This window comes from Anser cygnoides, chromosome 3 (assembly GCF_040182565.1).
Source record: "Anser cygnoides isolate HZ-2024a breed goose chromosome 3, Taihu_goose_T2T_genome, whole genome shotgun sequence".
Classification (NCBI taxonomy): domain Eukaryota; kingdom Metazoa; phylum Chordata; class Aves; order Anseriformes; family Anatidae; genus Anser; species Anser cygnoides.
In genome coordinates, this window is record NC_089875.1 from 58,456,665 (window position 1) to 58,475,383 (window position 18,719).

Here is an 18,719-nt window from a genome sequence, read left to right on the forward strand (position 1 = left end):
AAGGATGGTAATTATTAAGGTCAGATGAGACAACCCAAGTAAGCTAATAACATCTATTATTTATCCTAAGATATGACTCAGTATTCTATACTGCCTTTCTTCACCACAGTTTAAAGACCACCTTTGCTCTCAAAAATTTGAATAAGAGATCTATAAGTGGAATCGCCACATTTCTAAACTTTTACACAATATTTAAACAGTGTTTTTAAAGCCTATCTCTATATTCTAATACAGATAACAAAACATTTATAATTAAAATGGAAGAACAACCTTAACTGTGGGATGTAGTAATTGAGCTCTCAAGAAGGCAAAAGGAGAAGGTAGATACTCTTCAGTTAGAGACAAGTTCATATGAATAAACCAGCTTGTAGCTATCGGAGAGTAAATTCGAAGCACTCATGTGGAACACATTCTAGGTCAGTTTCAAGTGGAAGAAACCCATTTTGTGCTCTCAACTACTCTGCGGTGAACCAAAAAACTCTAGGTGGGCACGACTGAGATATGTTTCCTAACCTTAACTGCTAATAGCATCCTGCACTGCATTAGGAGAATGCCAGCAGGTTGTGGGAGATGATCCCTCTCTCCTACTCAGGTCCAGTGAGACACACCTGGAGTGCTGGGTCCAGTCCTGCGCTCCCCAGTAGAGGAGACATGGGAAGGACCACAAAAATGACGATGGACTAAGAGTATCTGTCATACCAGAAGAGGCAGAACTGGGACTGTTTGGCCTTGATACATGATAGTGCATCAATACCTGACCTAGGAAGGGGGGCAGCAGGGAGCGAAGACAAAGCCAGACCCATCTCAGTTGTTCCCAATGACAGGACAAGTGGCAACAGGTGCAAAATGAAATACTAGAAATTTCATTTAAATATAAGAAAAAAACTTCTACTGCAAGGGTGGTCAAACACTGGAACAGGTTGCTCCCAGAAGTTGTAGAGTCTCCATCCTCAGAGACATTCAAAACCTGCCTGGACACAGTCCTGACTAACTTGAACTAGTGACCAGGAGATTACACTAGATGATGTCCACAACTCTCTTCAACCTCAATGATTCTGCTATTCTGTAAAATTGAAATGTTGACATTGATGCATCCCTTCTTCAGAAGCAGCAGCAAATCTCAGGCAGTTCTTCATTCTACTTTCAGAGGTTCAAGCTGAACAGATCCACCAAAAGAATGTGAAATATTTGGTGGAAAAATGCATGTTAGTATATTTACACTGTACAACTAAACTTTAGGAGTCTAAAAAATACACGCACCTCAGAAATTAAGTTTTAATCTCTGAAATGTACTTGTTCTATTTTATTATTTTCATTCCTGTCTCTGTCAGAGCAGTTTCTTTTAAAATATTACCTCTGTAATCAGAGCACATGCCAGAAACACTACACAGTAGTTAACATCTTTACTATTTAGTTCTACATACAGCTTGTTCTGAGGTCTGTGGGTTTCATGTATTTATCTTCGTTATGCCCATCAGTTCTGCCTGTTCCTCTGTTTCTACAGAAAAACAGCATGCAGTGTTCAGAGGACAGTTTTCCTACTGTCACGAAACAGTTTTCTGAGTACACTTTTCCTACTTACAAATGTAAGAAACAAATCAAAGCAAATAAACTAAGATTGAAGACAAAAGCAATGGAAAAAAATGAGAAATACTTTTAGTTTATACTCACAGCACAATCAGAAAAATTCTCCAGTACACTATGAAATGGAGATCTACTTCTTAAATATTTGACTTGATCAATTAACTTATTCTGGGTAAAGAATTAGTAAATCTATTCTTCAGTACCTGATCTCTAATAATAGGCTTTAAATACTTTGTACTATTAGTAGCAAGCAAAACTGCTTTATGACACCAGCAACATAAGAATATGGTAAATGTACTCTTACAAATGGATTATATAAAACTTGTACAAAAGTATTTAAACTGGAAAGCTACAGAATTTGATTTTAGTAGTTAACTGATGTTAATAACATTATTTTATGCATTTCCATTCTAGGATGTCACAGTTAAACCCACTCAGTAAGTATATGCAGAATCCCTCCAGTGAAATACAGCAAACACTAGTTACTTTTACTTCCATTAATACTTCTGAATTATATGCATCTTCCTAACTAATCATTCTGAATTAGGTCAAAATGCATCAAGACAAGTAAGAAGTTGAATAAAACAGAAGTTTAATATTGGTTATTAGGGTTCTCTGCTTTGAGGAAAGATCATTAGACAAAATACTATTTAAATTGTAAAATTCAAAGGTAATTTTGTATTCCCAAAGTTCTGATTCAGGACATGAGCTCTACTTTGTCCTTCTCCCCTGTAAAATTGAGGGTTTTATAATTGGTTTGCACTGAGAACCTTGCTTCATTGATGTCTGATTAAACTTGAAAGTAAAAAGAGAGTCAAATTTAGCAGATGGGTATTTCCACTATGAGCTGAATGACTTCTGATTCAAGAGACTGTCAAATAGTTGTGGGGGGGGGAAAAAAAATCACCTCTTTTTCTCTCCTGCTGTATCCTACAAAAACAAAATGTCAACACAAAAGTAAGATCCTTCTGAAGCACTTATCTTGCACTTTTCTATCTGAAGAATTTAAGAATTGCGGGAGATTTTCTTCACATCTTTTTAAACAGATCAAGTCTACTGATTTCACGTTAATGTTTTCTGATGCTTAGCTGACTATCAAACACTTTCAGAAGCTACTAGAATCATATGATCTCATGCCGCATTTACTAGATATCCAAACACCATGTGGGTTTCAGGATGTCACTTCGAATATGTGTTTTTCTGGCAACTCTCAAAACGTTTGAATTAAAACATCAAGGAGTAACAGATACAAAAGAATAAAATTAATAGCACTACCAACCATGTTTGAAAAGATGTACTACTACAACGCTACTGAAAGCCTGAAACAACAGCTATTAAGGACAGATTTGCTTTAAACATTACAACAGAAGTTTTCAGAAGACAGACCTACCTCTCAAACAATGCAATTTATCATAAAGTAGCTTCTCAATAAATCTGTCTATGGCACAATTTAGATTTCTTCAACTATTAAGCAGGCCAAAGATTTCTTATCAAAGCCTGCCTCCTTGTGTCTGCAATACAACATCTCAAAGTAGCCAAGGAGTCAAGCTCATTTAAGTTTTTTTTAAAACACATGAAACTTATTTTATTGACCACCAAACACTTCCTTTCCTTTGCTGGGCAGCCTATGTAGCATTCTTTACTGGTATTCTCTTATACCTATTGAAACAACTGTCCTTTACTGAACACAAAATAGCTATTTTATAGCTACAGTAAGACTATAATTAACAAAATTATATGAAATGTGGAATAATATGGAACAGTACAGATTTTAAAGGAAGGTAGTAGAGTATAACAGGCCTGAACATTTTATTAACTATAAAGCACCTTCTAATCTATTTAAAAGGAGAATAGTCTTGGAAGATAGTCTTGTACGAATTAAAAAATAAGCGTGGTATTATAGTTTCCTCTACAGTTTATGTTCTAAGAAGAACAATTTTTACAACCATGTAAATTTACAATACATGCTGTCAGAAACCAAATATATTTTTATTGTTTCAACCAACAGTTGAAAGTTCTGTTCTGCTATTAACAGCAGCCATGACTAAAAAAGTCATTATTTTCATACAGTGTATAAAGCCAATTTGATCACGTGCCAATCTGAACACCTAAAAACTGAGTGAAGGGTTTGTAAGGAATGTACAGGACCACAAGAAATAAAATCGGATCTCAATTTCTGTGGATTTTCTAGGAAGCACCAAAACAAATACCACTTGTCATACTGTACAAGAACATCAATGCTGTTCTGTAACATTTTATTTTTCATGTGGAAAAGTACGTGCTATTTGAAAAACACAAACCATCCCTGCTGCAGCTATCTGCATTGTGTAAAACAGAGGTTAACATTCATCCAATTACATTTTCTTTAAATCAACATAAGCCAGCAACATCAAAAAAGTCCTGCTTTCTCCCCAAGCTACTGCTACTTATTCTTTGCCTCAGTGCATGAGCACAGCTGTTTAAGTGGTAGCAAACTGGCCTGGCTGAAAATGCCTGTTGTTCTTGTTCACCATACATTTACACCAAGGTTTGCTTCTGAAGTATTTTTGGTGTGGGAATGTGACATCAAACTACTATATCTTCTTTAGGCGGTAGTGCTGGTTTATACTAGCTTAAGGCTTCGATGAACTACATCCAAAAAAAAGTAAGAGAAGAAAATTTAAAATGGTATATGCAAACGAAATGCGCAACTGCCATTGAAATTCCAGACTTTAAGAACATACCTCTGGCACCAGTAGATGCTGAAGAGACACAAAATATTAACGTGTAGTAAGTGGTTCCTTCCGACAATTTTATTGCTAAGGCACAGACTGTAATATTTTAGGCTGCAATCACATCTTACCAGAAGCCATCTGTTTCTGGTATTCAAATTAGAATGTGTAACAGCTCTTACTATCGGAAATATATGTGGAATTAAATTAAAATGCACGTAAATCAAAATCCTAGCCAATATATGTCCGTATTCAAAGCAACGGTGTCATGAAGATGTTACTATTAGGATGAAAACTTTTGGCTATGGATGAACCACTTCTGGCAATACACCAAAGCTATAAACACCTTCCTGGCATCTCTGCACTGACAGCTACTCCCATCATATTACCAAATTGCAGATATTCCCCCTCCTCACGCAGTGGCTGTGCAAGCAGCCCCGTGACAGAACAGGCAGCACTGTCCCATCTCGTGACCACAGGGCCCCCCTGGCTGACTGCTGCACCACACCACCAGCCTGGTCCCATGACAGGCGTGTTTGCAGGCATACCTGTACAGACAAGGGCAGTGGAGGCGAGCCAATGTGTTCAAGCACACAGCAAGCTTTTCTCACACAATCCCTTTCACAAAGAATGTTATTGGAAGAGTGCAGAGCTCCTCTGAGGCATATTTCAGAGTCTCAGCAGTGAGATGCTCTGAGGTTGGTTTTTTTTTTCCCTTTTCAGTAAGGCATACTGCTTTCTCTTAACACTAATATGCGTTGCTTTCAAAACATTACCTGAAAAACATCTTGAACATTCTTTGCATATCCAGTTCTACCTTTTTAGGAAAACTTTTGTTATTTACAATGTGGTAGAAGTAGACATTTGGAACTTCACATTTTTTTGACAGTAGCAATATTTAATAATTAACACTTTGGGACCCCATACAATTGTTCTAAAACTGCAATGTTTAAAATTAATGGTTCATAAACTTATTTTAGGTTCAAAGCCAGAATTAAAATAATAGAGATCTGCCACAAAAACATTTCAGTTTAAAATTAAAATAAAAATGAACTTGTGTTGTTGCCTTTTTTAATAGCCAGACATTCTGATAAAAAAGACCAAATAAAAACAAGATTATAATGCATCTTGACCTAGCTGGTGTTTCCTGTCACACAAAGAACAATTTGTCCTATGTTCTTCCAGTAAAAATGTGGCAAATACTACTGAGAACATCCAGGGTTCTCATATGTGGCTATCTGGCTTCTCTAGTGGTACTTTTCTGCATTAGCTGTGCAATTAATTAGTTAATTAGCTGTGTATATTAGCTATTCCTGTATAACATGTGAAAATTAAATTAGTCTTCTGACACTAAGTCGATAATTTTTCAGAGCTTTCTGAAGCCTAAACTCTGTGAGTTCATCCTTCCAAAACTAAGACTGTTTATTACAAATCAAGCAATCAGTTCCACCTGTATTTTTTTAATGTCTTGAACACAAGCTATTGCCAAGTAATCCCCCCAAATGATGTCCCAACTCAAAAATAGAAGGAAAAAAAAAAAGCAAACAACATAAAGACACGTTTCTAGTCAGTGCACTTTGTAACTCTTCATAACCTGTTCATCTTAGGGATGTTCCAAGTGTGGTGATCAACCGTGACACTAATTGAAGCTGACTAACAGGCTGCCATTTCTTAACTAGCAGGGGGAAGCTTTTAGAAAGGTTCACAGATCAGAACCAGGGGAGTAGATGGGTTTATTTGAAAGAGGTACATGAAGAGAGCGTGATTTTTGCTCCGTTCACTTCAAAGAAACACAAACAAATGCAACAAACAAAGAAGAAACAAAGAATCCTGAAGAAGTGACAACAGTAGCTCGCTAGAAAATAAATCGGACGTTGATAAAAAGATCAAAGACTGCCAAACCCAAATTGCTTAATCAGATACAGGACAAACAGGAGGACTTCTCAGTGACAGGACAACCCTGCGGAGCCTCCCGTATGACAGTTTCGAGCGATACCCACGGGCAGCACCCCAACACCCCACGCACACGACGAGCCCGCCGGCAGGCCCACCACGGCTGCCTGCTCCGAGGCGTAGCCCCGCAAGAGGCAGAGCAGGGGAAGGGCTCTCCCTCTGTGTAGGAGGCCGGGCCGGGGGAACGGGGGCGGCGGCGGGGCGGGCCCGGCCGGGAGGGGACGGGAAGGGAAGGTATGGGAGGGTATGGGCGGCGCTGCCCCCGCCGCACTCACAGTAGTACGCCACCACCGGCTCTCGCTTGTCCAGCTCCTGCGCGGTCCGCAGGTGGTGCTGGATGCTCTTGAACTGCGGCGGCAGCGGGGGGAGCGCGGCGGAGGCGGCCATCTCGCAGCAATGCCGAGCGGGCGGCTCTCGCTCCCCACACCGGCGCCGGAACCTTCCGCTTCCGGCCCGCTGCGGGACGCGGGGCGCTACCGGCGGCGCTGCGCCCGGGGAGAGCGGCCCCTGCCGGGCGGGAGGCCGGCTGCGGGACTCCAGAGCCGCTCAACCGGGGCCCGGCGACGCCCTCGGGCCGATCCCGGTCCCGGGTGCCTCCGCCCTCCGTGCCCCGGGCGCAGCGCCGTGTCCCCACGCTTCCCCCGTAGCTCCCTCCTCAGAGAAACGCCCGGGAGTTTTGCGGTTTTGCCGAGAGGGGGTGAGAGCAGCGAAAGAAAAGGGAGCTGTTGGAGGAAAATCGTTTAAAATGGATCTCCCAAGTTGTGATGTTGTAGCACCTGTTGTCTTCTGACGATGTGGTTAAATGTTGGTTTTTTTTTTTTGATTTGTTTTAAATAGCTCTGGTGCCAAGCTTCCCCTGGGCTCCAAACGGCTGTCTGCGAGGCAGGAGAATGTCAATGCTCCAGAGCGTAAGGAAAGCTGCGCGTTGGAGGGAGCCACGGGGCAGGAGAGATGGCTGCATCGTCTCATAGCTGTCCTGGGAGAGTGCCGAGAGGAGAGTGGAGGGGAAACGATGGCTGAGCAGAAGAAAGGAAGACAAGAAACCAACAGAACGACGAGTGGTTATAGGACTGGGATGTTGTGGTGGTGTAGAAGCTGGCCGGCCCAAAGCAGCTATGCCTTTGATGTAAAGGCAGCCACGTCACTTGCTGGGTGTATTGGGCTTGTTTCACGGAAGATCATGGAGGGAACAATTAAGGCTGTTTGTTAAGAGAGAACTGAAATGGGTGTGATGTCTGGCTAGAGACAAATCTGACTTGCAAACGCATGAGCTGGGGATTGCTTTGAGCGCTGTCTGAGAAAACGAGGCAGCTAGAGTAGGGTGGAAAGCAATGAAAAAGTCAAAGAAGCACTTAAAATGTGTGCTTGATATAAGCCACAAAAACACTCTGTATTGTGTTCTGGGAGGCAGGACTTTATGTTCATTCTGTAAAATAGAACCGAATCAATGAATCCCCAAGTTTAATATGTAATTCCTTTCATAATGAGAAAAAATGCCTTCAAGATCATCTCAAATAATTGCTAAGCATTTGAAGTAAAATCAGCACAACATTGAGAAATAAACGCAGGCATGCTATAAATCTCAGAGGGTGTGAGGGTGGAGGGAAGCTGATAGAAAGCAACATAAATGATGACAAAAGTGATGGGAATTGGAAGACTAGAAGAAAGAAAAGTTGAGAGACACTTAAGAATACATTAGATTCCGGGAAAGCAGATGACAAATATAGGAAGGAGAAGTTTTGACAGCCGTGGGGAAAAGGTTTATTTACATGGATGTAAAATCACAATCTTTGTTCAAGAAACTAATGATGGAATCAGTCACAGAAAAACATTTGCACTAAAAGGCAACAATGCACATTTTGTTTGACAATGAAAAACTGAAACTGAGGAAATTTCATTTCGCTGGAAATGTAGAAAAAAATCTACATCTGCTCTGATTTTGAACCAGAACAGGTTTAGAAATTTTCCAGGCTTTCACCACTAAAGGAAGGGGCATGGTGATGAGTAGTCCAGCTCCTAGACACACCCAAATGGTCTTCAGGCAGTCCTGTGCCAGTCCTGTCTCTGCAATGCTCCTGGAGGTAATAGTGAAGTCCCCTGAGCGGCTGGGGACTCTGACACTCTTCTAACCTTTCTGAAGTATTTTGAAATCTGCAGAAGAACAACAAGCAATGGAAATATGAAGTACTAGGAAAAACAATGATGGGGTTGTGATGAAGTTACTTTCTTATTGTACGAAGGTCTGATTAAGTGTGATTTGAGTACAATTGTTTGCCACTGTACTTAAAACATAGAAGTAATTCTTTTTAGTAGAAATAAATGCATAGTGTTTTATTTATAAGTAAAAAGTTTTTGTTTTTGTTTTTTTAACCAAAATTACAAGTTTAAATTGCAAAAAGTAACTCCAGATGGATACCAATATATACAACAAAAAATTAAATGTATTAACCAAAGCACATGTCATATTATGCAAATAAGAAGTTAGCACAGTGATTGTTATTCCACTTGCAATGCTTACAAATATCAAATAACTAGTTTATCATTGCACAGATCTGATAGTGTTGGCTGCACATATATTTAAGAAAACATATAACTTATTTCTATATGGAAAAATGTCACAACATTAATGCCCTAATACAGTGAAAGTACTGAAATGTATCTTGTTCTTGATAAACATTAAAAAAAAGACGGAGCTAGTTGTGAGCTACTTTGATGTCCATGGCACAGGAGCAATCAATTCCTAGAAATCTAAATCACGCAATTCCATTTACATAAGGAGGACTACTTTTGTGGGTGTGGATTACAAAGCATTTATAACCCAGCCTTGTTTGAGACTGCTTAACTAACAGCTGGTGCTAAAAGGTTTTCTTGTAATTTTTCCAGAATTTTTCAAATATTCCTAAAAGGACCCTTCCTCTCAGCAGGATCTCAACTTCATATGCTTTTCTACTGGATGTATTCTTAAATGCTTCTTTCTGTTTCCATTTCTGTTTCCCTTTCCCTTTTACCTTTCCCTTTCCGTTCCCTTTTCCTTTCCTTTCCCTTTCCTTTCCCTCCCCTTCCCTTCCCAAAGTTACACTTAATTCAGGAGGTAATGCTATTCTTATTTCCTTCAGTGTTACAGGCCTCAGACTGTGCCCAAAGACACTAATAGATTCTGTTTGACTTTGCTGGTTCCCAAATCTTTGTTAAGTAGTGACAAAGAGTCACTGCTCTGTGCATCTGGGGGAGGAATGCCCCTGGGTGAGGAACAACCCCAGGCACCAGTACACTCTGGGGGCCACTCAGCTGGACAGCAGCTTTGCAAAAAAGGACCTAGGAGTCCTGGCGAATATCGAGTTGAACATGAGTGCCCTTGCTGCTAAAAAGGCTAACAGTATTCTTGGCTGTATTAGGCAAAGTATTGCCAGCAGGTCAAAGGAGGTGATCCTTCCTGTCTCCTCAGCATTGTTAAGGCCGCACCTGGAGTACTGTATCCAGTTCTGCTCCCCATGCAGTACAAGAGAGACCTGAACATACTGGAAACGATTCAACACAGACCCACCAAGATGATCAGGGGGCTGGAGCCCCTCTCCTATGAGGAGAGGCTGAGAGAGTTGGGTCTTTTCAGCCTGGAGAAGAGGAGGCTCAGGGGGGATCTTATCAATGTGTATAAATACTTGAAGGGAGGATGCAAAGAAGATGGAGCCGGGCTCTTTTCAACGTTGTCCAGTGACAGGAAAAGAGGCAATGAGCACAAACTGGAACACAGGAGGTTCCATATGAACATCAGGAAGCACGTTACTGTGCAGTTGGCTGAACACTAGCACAATGGGCAGCCTGGTCTGGGTATCCCAGCTTGAGCAGAGGATTGGAACAGATGGCCTCCAAAGGTCCCTTCCAAACTCAGCCATTCTGTGATTCTGAGTCTCTTGGCATATTGAGATTCAGAACAGAAATTGTTCAGTTCAGTAGCTGCGGAAAATTATTAGCAAAGAAGAGGAGATTTTCTTTTTTCTTTTTTTCTTTTTTCTTTTTTTTTCTTGGAAATTGAGGGTATTTGAAAAACAAATGAAAAATAGCTGATTGTTATGACTGTAATTTGTCCATATTTTATGCAGGAAGCTATATCCTCCTTTCCATTTCTGAAATCTGATTTTTTCCATGACCTCACTTCAGCACAAGGAATGAAATTACTTCTAAGCTGAGGTACCAATTAGTCCTTAAAATGGAACTGTAGCACAAAAAAACATCTTGTTCTTGTCCTAACCTAGAAAAATACACATATTTCATTGAATGATTTCTGTATGCAGACTTCTTTTTAATTGTTACACTAGCAACTTAGTCAAAACAATAGCTAGTCAAAGGAGGCTGTAGCGAGGTAGGGGTTGGTCTATTTTCCCACGTGCCTCGTGACAGGATGAGGGGGAATGGGCTAAAGTTGCGCCAGGGGAGGTTTAGGTTGGATATTAGGAAGAACTTTACTGAAAGGGTTGTTAGGCATTGGAATGGGCTGCCCGGGGAAGTGGTTGAGTCACCATCCCTGAAGGTCTTTAGGAGACGTTTAGATGTAGAGCTTAGTGATATGGTTTAGTGGAGGACTTGTTAGTGTTAGGTCAGAGGTTGGACTGGGTGATCTTGGAGGTCTCTTCCAACCTAGACGATTCTGTGATTCTGTGATTCTGTGACATTGCAGAAAATTCTATGGGTCTAATTCTGCAGTCATACACAGGCAAAACTCTCACTGAAATCAAGGCATGACTGGACCCAAAAAAGGCTTTTTTTTTTTTTTGAGATTTTCTTTTCACACTTTTAAGCTTCTTATGCAAAATGAAGTCATAAAACCCCTTTACTCCTTCAAATTGTAACTGTACAAAATTGGTAAATGCTTTGTGAAAGTGCTCCATTTTTCCCTTTAATACTGCATCTTAAACCATAAGTATATGTCCTAGCAAGTTACACACACACACAGAAAAAGCAAAAACAGAACAAAACAAAACAAAAAACAACAAAGCAACCCTAAAATTTATTTTAAATTCAAAAGATAATGAAGGTAAGACATCCAAATCAGCATGAAGAATACCATGCCAGTCTTTCACTTCTAAAAGGAGATTCACAGCTAGCGGATGATTCCAGCTGGAATGCTGCACCCTAGGCTGATACCAATGAATGCGTTGTCACCACAGTGGATTGCAACAGTGGTGCTGCTTGGGAGAAATGTTTGAACAGTTTCCGATACTTAGAGAATATCCCACATTACTGATTAATTCTCAAGCCATATGAACATGGAAGGAATTTGGAATAGCTTTTCTTGGCAGGCTGACAACCTTATTAACCAGTAACAAACAAATTCAATTGCATATGTTAAGAAAAGTACCATATTCTACGAAGCTGTCAGTAAAAATATGTATATAAATAACCTCCTCATCACAAAGGCATTCCTCTGGAAGACAAATTACTGTAGGTAGCAGATCATAAACATGTTACTTGTGTGAATCATATTACCTTTGTCCTATACATAGAAACAAAAATTATTCACATAATGAGGTATTTTTTAGATGGGGATTAAGTGTTAGATGACTTCTTTTCAGCAGTAATCATGAGTGTGATTCTCTTCTGCAATGCTGCATAGAGGATAGGAGATATTTATTTTTTTTGTTATAGCTTTAGATCTTTATAAATATGCAGGTGGACAGGGTAATAAATGACTAAAAGTGATTGACATCCCTGACTTTTTATGAAACATAGCCTTCTAAATGTGATCTCAAAAAATTCAGCAACACACAAGACCATTGTAATCACAGTGAATGTGTACATGGCAGGAAGGAAAATTGTATTTTCAATGCCCTCTGGCACCATGCATGAGGTAATGTTAAATATTTTATCAAGTGCTGCCACATTACACATGTATATTGCATTCACTTCAAAACCAAAAAGTTGAATCTGAAGCCTAAAAGCCACAACTTCAAGAATAATCCTTAACAAAACAGAGAAGATATAAAAGATAGTGTGGGACATCTTCTGGAGGATGTCTTCCTGTTTGATGCTCTTACATGTGGCATAAAGGTGAAAAAATGCTCTGGGTACCATTACAATCACCAGCTGTAATGCCCAGAATACCTAATCTGTAGCAGAAACATTGTTAGGTCATTTAAAACTGCATTGGGACAGCTAAAGTTGGCACATACTGGAATAATCTGCAAGCCTGTTTTTAAAAAAATCAAATGTATAAGAACATAGGTGACACAGTAAAGGTAGAAATCACTGTTATGTTTCAACTGGAAAAGCTCACTTGCTTTCTGAAAGGTCTGGATTGTTTTTATGAAGGATAGAAAATACAACTCCATATTTAGTCACAAATGAAAGGTCATTGAAAGGAAAGTATCCATGAAAAAGCTAAGTGATAATTAGACCAATCAGTTACTGCCTCTTACATGGGAAAATTATGTTTAATTTTTAGGAGTTTATTGTCTTAATATTGGATCTCTACAATTAAAAAAAAATAAAAAATAAGAAAGAAAAAGAAAAAAGAGAGAGAGAGAGAATTACCTGAGGAATTATAGGGCTGAACTGGTTGTAACAGAAAAGATTAACCTCCCTGGGTTACCTTCATCTAGGTCACAGCTGAAATGCAAGGCCTCATTTCCATAAACAGCAAAGCCCAAAACACCAAGGAAAAACATAGGACTGAGCCAAAGCAAAGGGTGTGGAACTCGCCAATTACCCTTGGCGGCCTGAGCTGCACATCACAGAGTTATTCAACATGAAAACAAAAATGAGCAAAATAATTATTGTTGGAGGCCTACTTGCTCTTTATCACTATCCAAAATATTTATTTTATCCTCCCTGTTTTAAAAGGAAAGAGTTTGCCTGTGAAGACAGTAGTAGCTCTCTAACAAAATAATGGCTTAGAACAAGTTATTGTTGCTACATGTTTTCCATAAGCACTCATTTATCTAACCTTTATCAACTAATCTGTCAGTTTCACTATCCGGCTCACTCAAGTCTTTCTCCCCTGGCTGGGGGGAACCCACAGCCCTGCTCGCCAGGTACCAGTGATCATCTCTCAGCTGCAGGAGTCCCCCGGCACCACCACTTTCCTACCCCAGCTGGGAAGCTGACAGGTTCAGTTTGCAGCATCTGGGGTTATTAAGTTAAAAATATTTTATATTTAAAGTCCCATAACAAAGAGGGATGTAGCCAAACTTGGAAGTTGTTGGTCCAAGATTAGTTGAGTGCTCAGTTATGAAGATGGTGAAAAATGCTTCTGTAACTGTGTTATTTACTACATCTCCCTTGTCAAGCAGTTAATTAATGTCTATTTATCTCTTGGAGGACTGTAAAAGGTGTTGTGTTAGTAGCGAGACTGGGTTTCTAAATTTTTTAAAAGTGCTCTGCTGCTCTGCTGCATATAGAAAATGCTAATGCTTGTGCCTATTGAATCAACTACAAACAAAAATATCTCACAGTGGTATGTGATCAGCAATAAAATATTGTGCTTCTCAGGGTATGTGATGAACCTTTACATTTAAAAAAATGCAGTAATTACAATTACTGTGTGTTCTTTTTCTTCTGCTCATAATACATGTGGAGCTTAATTAGCATCCAAAGCAATTTTTATTGTTCCTGCAATACTATAAAATCACTAAATTAGCTCAGCATGCTGGACAGATTTTGAATATCAGTAATATTTTAATCATTTAATTATTTTAAAATGTCAGTTGCCATTGAAAACCTATGGTTGAATGTACTTTAAAAATATATGTAGTGGTATTTTTTATGGCCTCTTTAAGCAATGTTTAAAAAAACAGTAATGGAGAAATCTACTAGTTTCTAAGCTGAGATAGATCTTCCAATGCTTTTTATTATGCTTTATATATAGTAGCCATTATTTTCACGTTAATCCATGAACATGAATCTACAGTAAACACTACATTTGGTCAGGAAGATTTTGATTTCATTATAGATAGAAGCAATATTTAAGGACACTTTCTGGGAAAAAAACTGCACTATACAAATGCTACTCTATAGCTTTTTGTTGTTAGTTGGAGGTAAAATAACTACTTACCTGACTGAGTCACCTAATCTAAGACAATCAAATCATTCTTTGTATGACTGCAGTAACAATATGGAAACTTGGATATCTGTCTTGTTATAAAGATGCTAAGAGTTAGCTGGCAATGCTCTGCTCTAGTTCTGGTAGCACATAATGACTACAGCTGAATTGAAATTAAAAATGAATTTTGGAGAGGCTGTCAAATAAGCCTGATACAAACCCCACGGGTGTCTGTGCTTGAACCCCACCGACCGTGATGAATGGGTCCATAATAAATCTGTCAGATTCTCAGAAGTGGTTCAAACATGTGTCCTATGAGCTAACGTACAGGAAGCCCATTATCTTCCCACTAGGAGGAACGGAAAGCAGTGATTTTTCTTTTGTCTTGTGTGTTCAATAATGTGTTTCATAACACTGCATTAAGAGGATGACTTGAGATGGGAGTAGAGTAAGCTGGCATTGTGCCTTCTGAATACTATCTGCTAAGGCAACTCAAACAGTTCTTTGGGACTTTCTTGACAGAAAATCTTTTGTTGTTGTTGTTGTCTTGAATTTGCAGGAGAGGCTGCCTGTTGGTTGTCTATTTCACACAAATAAGACAGAAGATGTCGGTATCCTTGTTTCTAAGTGTGTCTTTACCCTGTCTTGTAGTTCGAGGTTGCAACTCAGCAGTGTGCTCTTTAACCTTTTAATGAGTTTAAGTTCTACTGAACAATCACAGTTAAACAATTAAAAAAAAAAGCACACATAAAGATGCACTTTTGCTTAGAGCTTGGTAGGGACGAACTAATACTTTAACAGTTAGCACCCAGTTCATTGCTTTATTAGTGTGTTTAAATGTAATGGCACATATTATCATTATTAAATAATAATTACAATGAAAGAAGACTTGTTGAAAATAAACTGGTGTCAGTAAGATAAGATTTTGTCTGCCAAAAGAGAACTCTCATGGCTAAATCTTGTAAAGTAGCCTCTTCTGTCAGTTTTGGTTTGCAGAGTTCCCTATGCATCAAAGCTTAGGGCCAGTGGAGGCCTCTGCTAGGTACAGATTGGTGCCTCCACTGCAATTGTGACCTGAGATGGAGGCTGGCTTACCTTCAGCTAGGGCAGGAGGCTCGTGGTATCGGTGGCTTCCTCACTTCCTCCCAACTGTTTTATGTGTAGCGTGAAGAGCAGTAGGCAGGACCACATGCTTCTTACAGGATGTGTCAGGGTGAAAAGGCTGACAGCTGAGAAGGATGGACAAAAGAGAGCCTGGGTTTATTACAGAAGGGTATGGCCTCAGCCACGGCACCTAGTCTGGGGAGGTGCATGTCATATGTTAAGTTTCTTCATCACAGCTTTTTTTACATTCAAAATCTGTAATTGAAAAAACATATTTTAAAAAGTTAAGAAATAGGCATAAAGAATCACTCTCTAGTTTTCTTTTCTACAGTCCTCATGTCCAGTAATCCAGCCTTAACAAAGAGGGGATTTCATATTGGTGTTTGTTGCAGCTTTCCCAGGCCTGTACACAGGCAGACACAGCTTGGCTCTGACCACAAAGTGTAGCTACTTCTTCCATTATCTGGAGTCTCAGGAGAAGAAAGGGCTGCGTGGCACATATCTGACATCATTTCTATTAATTAGCTGCTGTTTAGAGCTTGTCCCTGGGCAGCCATAGTTGTATTTGGCATTTCACTTTTGAACATACACAGTTTGCTAGCTCACGCTGTTTGTGACATTCTCTACACAAAACCACAACAATTCTTTTTAGAGTAGTTCTTCCCACATCCATTTCTCCCAGGGAAACCTTTGGCATTGCCAATGAGATGATTAACTTTCAGTGCTGTTCTACTAGTAAAAGAATTGTAGGGGTTTGATGTCTAACCTTAGAGTTTGGGATCTATCCTTAGATATGTAGCCTTAGAAGCTGAACATTGTCTTTCTTCAAGGTAGAGACACAGCACAGAGTGTTTCATATCCAGGGAGAACTTTGCCTCCATCCTCTCCTCTCTCAAGGTCCAGTTACTGCTCCCAGTTACTGCTTGAGCTGCTTGAGTTCCTGCTACCCACACAGCAGCAGTGGCAAAGCCTGTTATCTGTTTTGGAACCTGGGGAGAGGGGAAGTGATCTATTTCTACCCTTTAAATCCTGTCCTCTTACTCTTTAAATAGATCCTCTGACTCAAGAAGCTGGAAGGTAATGGAAGTCTCTGCCAAAACAAGCCCAAATAAAGAAAGGCTATACTCAAGTAACAAGAAAGAAGACATGACTTACTTAAGGTTATTATATATCCAGCTGTCTGGGAGAATTTACTCTGCACTACAATGCACTTTTCCCAACTGTTGGTCTAATGTGTGATACTAGAAACTTTTCCCGAAGGTTTGGTCCTTAATGCTCAGTGTTTTAAAGTCAAATAATAGTTGTGGCTTGTTTGTTGTCTTTTTTCTTCTTCATGTGACTGATGATCAGGCTTTAAACATGACCACTTTCAAGGCTGTATTTAAATGCAGCTACACAGTTCTCTCATTCAGTTTGCAAGCCTGCATACTTAATTACAGGCTACTTACTGTAGGTAGCTTTAGTGACAGATATAGTTGGATCTTTGTGGGAATATGCAAAGTTTGTTGTGATGTGCAAATCCTCAATTAGCCCTTGGAGTATCAAGTGCCTCAAACTGCCCGAATACATGGGAAGGGAACCCTTTTCCCTGCTGTTAGCACGTCTCAGTAGAGGGCGTTTGTGAGATGCGTGGAGTTCTTCATTCCTACACAGACTGATTTGGCATCCCTACATTTGGGAATTACTGATGAGGCAGATTTGCCTCCCACGTTTCCCAGTTGTCACAGTCCCTGCCCTGTGATATTGCACTCCCAGATATGCTCCCTCTGTGCTGCCTGATTTCAGTTTGTGCGCAGATTCTTTCCCACTAAGGAGACACACCTGCACTGCTCGTTCTCTCCTTTGCTCTTGTGCTAAATTTTGTGTCATAGCTGCAAGATGAAGTTGTCTCTAGACTATAATGTGAAATAAAATCCAAAGAGATGGATAGATTTTTTTTGTTTGAAAAGAGAATGATGAACAGTTTGCCTGTGAGGATCTAAATTCCGGCTGTTTTATGTCAGGGTCTGTGGAGCTTTTCCCTCTCCTTTTCGCTTCTGCAGGAAATTATATTCATGCTGTTTGAGTATATTCTCTTGCCTTTACACAGACATCCGCTGAATGACATTAGAAACATAATCTAACTTTCTGTTTCCTTTGAGCTGGAGACACTCATAGTCTCCAAAGGTTATTTCCTTGCTGTTTAGAGTTCTGAAAACACAGAGTAGATAAAATCAAGTGCTGGTGAAAATCAGGAAGGTATATTCCTGCTGAAAATGTCCCTAATTCTACCTAATTCTAAGGAATTCCATATTTCAGTCTAGATGATAGGTATAACTTACTTGGGTAGAAGAAATTCTCCTGGAGGGCAGCAGTGGGAGTGTAGTTTCAGTGCAACAAAACCCAAGGGGTCTCAGCTTTCTCCATGCAAGCTGTAAGTGTAGCTTATGCCAACAGAAGCTTTAAATTGTTCTTCTGTTGATATTCATGTAAAAAGACTCACCTTCTGGTGTTTTGGTAAATTGATATCGGATACACGTTGATTTTAAACTATGTGATATGGGAGTTATATTGATTGTTCACATATAAGCCCATTTTCAAATAAATAAGTGGAAGGACCACAGCTCATATTCTGGGCTTACAGGGTTAAAGACAAATATTGGATCCAACCAATGGAAATCAAAAAGAATGGTTCAGATTACTTGCAGGAGCATGCATATCGATGTTCCTAGCAAAGTCTGTGTGCACTCAGCAAAGTAGAGCAGGCTAGCAATTGTGATAATTTCCAAGCAAACTGTAAGGCTGCCTCAAAGGGAGTGTAGATGAATTTAACACAGTGTGGAGGAAAGCACTGTCAGTGCCAGGAATCACTTATAAGGGAGCTCCATGACAATTTCTATTACCTGCCTAGTAAACGTGAAGTTTCTAGCCTGATTATTTCCGAACACTAGCACTGACAGTTTCCAGAAGATAAATCATAGGCAGGCCATGTATAACTGCACATATATGGTACACCACTTCTCGTATTTCAGTGCTCAAACTCATTCTCCCACTTCAGCAAGTCATCCATGCATTCATTTTCTTTTTCCATATACCTGTCATAAACCCCTAGGGCTTCAAGAGAACTATTTTAATAATATGAGCAAGCAAGGTCACTGCAAACTTATACATCCTCCTTTCTGAGAAGAGGAAGGGCAACAATCAGTCCATGGAGAATGTTACTAGCAAATGCTGTTATTCCTCTGTGTTAACTCTTGAAAACTTGAGTCCAGTAGAACTGTTTGTCTTGCAGCATAGTTGAACTGCTACCTAAATTCACGGCTTCTGCTGGAAATAGATGAAACTGTTTGGAA

General features: G+C 39.7%; 2 protein-coding genes across 2 annotated transcripts in view; both read right to left on the minus strand.

Moving 5' to 3' along the window:
* VTA1 (vesicle trafficking 1) overlaps window positions 1-6,711 on the minus strand; it is a 41,871-nt gene extending 35,160 nt beyond the window's left edge. The window contains exon 1 of the mRNA XM_048080755.2: window positions 6,524-6,711. Within this exon, the coding sequence (XP_047936712.1) occupies window positions 6,524-6,635 (112 nt within the window). The 5' untranslated portion in view covers window positions 6,636-6,711. The remainder of the gene's footprint in view (window positions 1-6,523) is intronic.
* A 5,174-nt stretch (window positions 6,712-11,885) lies between these two features.
* GJE1 (gap junction protein epsilon 1) lies at window positions 11,886-17,256 on the minus strand. The gene is given in 5 exon segments (XM_048080758.2): window positions 11,886-12,347; window positions 12,777-12,827; window positions 12,830-12,912; window positions 12,915-12,966; window positions 17,209-17,256. Coding segments are annotated over 5 exon segments (696 nt in total).
* Between the last annotated feature and the right edge of the window lie 1,463 nt (window positions 17,257-18,719).